General features: G+C 46.1%; 1 protein-coding gene across 1 annotated transcript in view; it reads left to right on the top strand.

Annotated features, from left to right (window-relative positions):
- The first annotated feature begins 827 nt into the window (after positions 1-827).
- The window catches only part of LOC122542466 (inhibitory synaptic factor 1-like), a 4,910-nt gene continuing 2,294 nt past the window's right edge, over positions 828-3,443 (top strand). Inside the window, exons 1-2 of the mRNA XM_043680196.1 lie at positions 828-1,102; positions 1,664-2,387. Of these exons, the coding sequence (XP_043536131.1) occupies positions 2,232-2,387 (156 nt within the window). The 5' untranslated portion in view covers positions 828-1,102; positions 1,664-2,231. The remainder of the gene's footprint in view (positions 1,103-1,663; positions 2,388-3,443) is intronic.

Raw genomic sequence — 3,443 nt, 5'->3', positions numbered from 1 at the left:
GCGATCTTAAGCTCTTTGTTGCCTTGCTGATGTAGTTCCAGTTGGGTCAAGGAGCTCAGATCTCAGCGACAGGATAAACAGTGTCTTGTTAAACTCGAACCCAAAGCCCCAGCCTTCTTTCACAGCCTGTCTCCCATTAGAAGCTAACCATGCAGGAACAAAGTTAAAAATCACACAGCACCAGGTTATAGTCCAACAGGTTTAATTGGAAGCACTGGCTTTCGGAGCGACGCTCCTTCATCAGGTGTTTGACAACCTGACGTTGTGTGATTTTTAGCTTTGTCCACTCCAGTCCAACACCGGCATCTCCACATCATGCAAGGAGCAAGTCGCTTTGAGTCCTATCCAAAGACAAGGCGCCAGTCCCTCTAGTGGTGGGTGTGAGAGCGAATTTGCTTAGATTCCAAACACACGGCTCCCAGAGAGGAAAGGGAAATTATTGCAGGTTTCCCATTGACTCAGTGCATTTGCTAAAACCCGCTCTCAATACACGAAGCAGCAACAATTATAACCTCCAGTGTGACAGTGCCCTCTTGCTTATTAAAGACTCATTAAACTGGGACACTTGTCAATTATTTGGGATGGGGGGAGGTGAATGTGTTGCAAAACGTATAAAAGTTGCAACTTTAAACCCCAAATCGATTGGGTAGATGTGAAGTTTGCTGAGAACAATTTGAAAATCTGTCGCGTTGTTTTTTTTTAAAAATGTATATTTGTTGTTTAATTTGGTCAGTTCCTCGATGTGAGCAATTGCCTTTAAGAGCAGTCCACGCGATATTGCTGTTCGGCACTGGGTGCAGATATAAATTATTGGAGTTTATTTTTCTAAATGCAACGTAATTTGGCGACGGTGAAGCGTCGCTTTTTCTCTCTCTCTCTCTCCTTCCTGGAGTGTCGTGTCTTGCAAACGGACTGAATTAGCTCGGGTTGCTGTGAGTAATCTGACGCAGAGAGTAACGGGGAAGCCAGGCCGGTTGAACATCGCCGGCGTTCTTTGAGGAGCTTGGCGACAGCCTGCAACACAGCAAATCCGCAATGAGTACCTCTGCCTTTCCTGCTCCTGGTCAGGAATTCCAAAGAGCTGGGTAAAAGATGGACCGAGGTAAGCACGCTTCAGATAAAGCATTTTTTAAAAAAAGGTAGGGGTGGAGAGAGATGTAGGAGCAGATCACTGCAGATGCTGGGATTTATACTGTGTGTGTGCATTTTAAATGTTGCATTCAAATATTTACTAACGATTGCACAACCCTCCTCAATAGAAATGAGCATCTCTGCTCATCCTTCTGGCTGGGAGAAGCAGATGTTTGACAATTAACTTGATGTCTCCCTTTAGAAGAGAAAAAAAAACATGAATTGAGAGATGGGGAGGACTTGCTTTCAGATGGCTTAGCTCATTCGGTTTGCTCTTGTCTGCTTGCATTCCGTGTGAGTTTGCCCCCTCCTTTCCCCACCTTAGAGTCTGCAGGTGGAAAGTTGGTATTTCATACCTTTGCACATTTCTGATACTTGTTTGGTGAGCGTATTCCCCCTCCCCTCCCCCCAAAAAAACCCTCCCCTCCCCTCTCCACAGGAGTCTTGGGGGTGATAAAGGGAGGTGGTAGGGAGGCTGGATATGAGGAGGATTAACATTAAGGAAGGGTTTGTGCTTTCTGCTTGGTATCAGGGCAGTCAAGAGACAGGGACACCAGGATGTCAGACCCCAGCCTCGAGATGTTGCCCAGTACTGATGGCGAACAGCAGAGTCTCTCAGGACTGACCTGCAGATGAACAACGAGTTTCAAGCTTTTAAATAACAGAGACAGAGAGAAAATAAATAACCACACCAGAACTGCGGATGCTGGAAACCTGAAACATTACAGAAAGCACAGGAGAGGCGCTGAAGAAATTCAGCAGAGTCTGTGTGGAGATAGACCGTTCTCTTCGGGTGACTGCAGAGAAAGGGAACAACATAGATTGATCGGTGCAAACTTGTGATTCTCCACCCTTTTCCTCTCTCCTAAACAATCTACTCTCAACCCACAATCCAACCACCACCATCCAGGCTGTGCCATGTGAAAAAAAAAGCCAGAGAGAGAGAGAGAGATCGATCACTGGACAAGGTTTTGCTCCTGGTGTTAGTGTGAAGATGGTGGATCCTGTTCCCCTGTGTCAGCCAGTTCCACGCAGGGTCTACCAGGGAAGCGGCCAGGAGCATGGGTGGCGAGGGCCGCCTCTTGCCAGCTCTCTGAATAATGTCAACCAGAGAGATCTCTCCCAGGCACAACAGTGACAAGGCAGCAGCGCAGACCCCAGCCAAGGAGCTGATCCGGAACCGCATGAAAATGGTCATCGACCAGCTCGAAGTTATTCTGCAGGAGCTCAAAGAAGTGGCGAAGGAGCTGAAGGAGGTGAGGCTGATTTATTCCCTTGCCCCCTTATTCTCACCCCCCCTCTGTCTTGAACAACTCCCAGACCGACCCCTCAAGAGAGTCGTGTCCCCTCCCCCCCATCCTTGCATTTCTTGGAATCGTTTGCATTCTCACAGAGGCCGCTGTTAATTTTAATGAAGCCGTGCAATTTAAACATTTACTGTGACTAATACCCAGACCGTCCTCAGTTTGGTATTCAAGAGAATCCTCTCCCCACCCCCGGCATCTATTTAATTCCTTTGCATTCTACTAGAGGCTGTTGTTAGTTTTAATTTTGTATTTGCCTCCCCTTCCTTGCACTTATTTTAACCGTTTGCATTCTCACACAGGCTGCTTTTAGTTTTAAAATATGCCATGCAATTTAAACATTTATTGTGACCAACTCCAATACCGTCCCCCTGTTTCTTATTCAAGAAAATCGTGCCCTCCCCCAACTTTCCTTGCATCTATTTTAATCCTTTGCATTTGCCCAGAGGGTGTTGTTAGTTTTAATTTTATATTTGCCGTGTAATTTAAACATTTATTGTGACCAACTCCCAGACCATCCCCCTGTGGAGACCTCTCCAGTGTTGCACCTTCTGACAACATCCTGCAAATATTGGCTAAACATTTTCAACATAAGCCTCGAAGAGAAACACAGTCCTAGTTACGATCCGTCCTTCAGAGCCGCTTGCTCCCCACGTCTTGGCTAATATTGCACATTTAATCTGAAACCACCTCGCTATAGCAATACGAGACAATCTGCTACCTCTTCGTGATTGCTACTTTTATTTTGTTGCTGTATGTCTCTCAGCGAGTCTCTTGCCTTTGCTTTAATCAATTGTTTGTTGTTACAATGATCTGTCTCAGTAAATTCACGGGCTGGAAGCGGATTTCTGGTCCCCCAATTTCCTAACCATGCCCGGACGCATTTGCCACATGTCCCCTGGTCCTAAATTAATCCCGATTGACTGAAATCTATTTGTTGAAGTCCTGTCGATTACTATACTGTACAGCTTCTTGTGAAGAGCCAGTTGCCATTAGTGACTAAGATTG

The sequence above is a fragment of the Chiloscyllium plagiosum genome, chromosome 40, assembly GCF_004010195.1.
Source record: "Chiloscyllium plagiosum isolate BGI_BamShark_2017 chromosome 40, ASM401019v2, whole genome shotgun sequence".
Taxonomy (NCBI): domain Eukaryota; kingdom Metazoa; phylum Chordata; class Chondrichthyes; order Orectolobiformes; family Hemiscylliidae; genus Chiloscyllium; species Chiloscyllium plagiosum.
The sequence above is the reverse complement of the archived record's forward strand: the minus strand, read 5'-3'. Positions and strand labels throughout refer to the sequence as shown.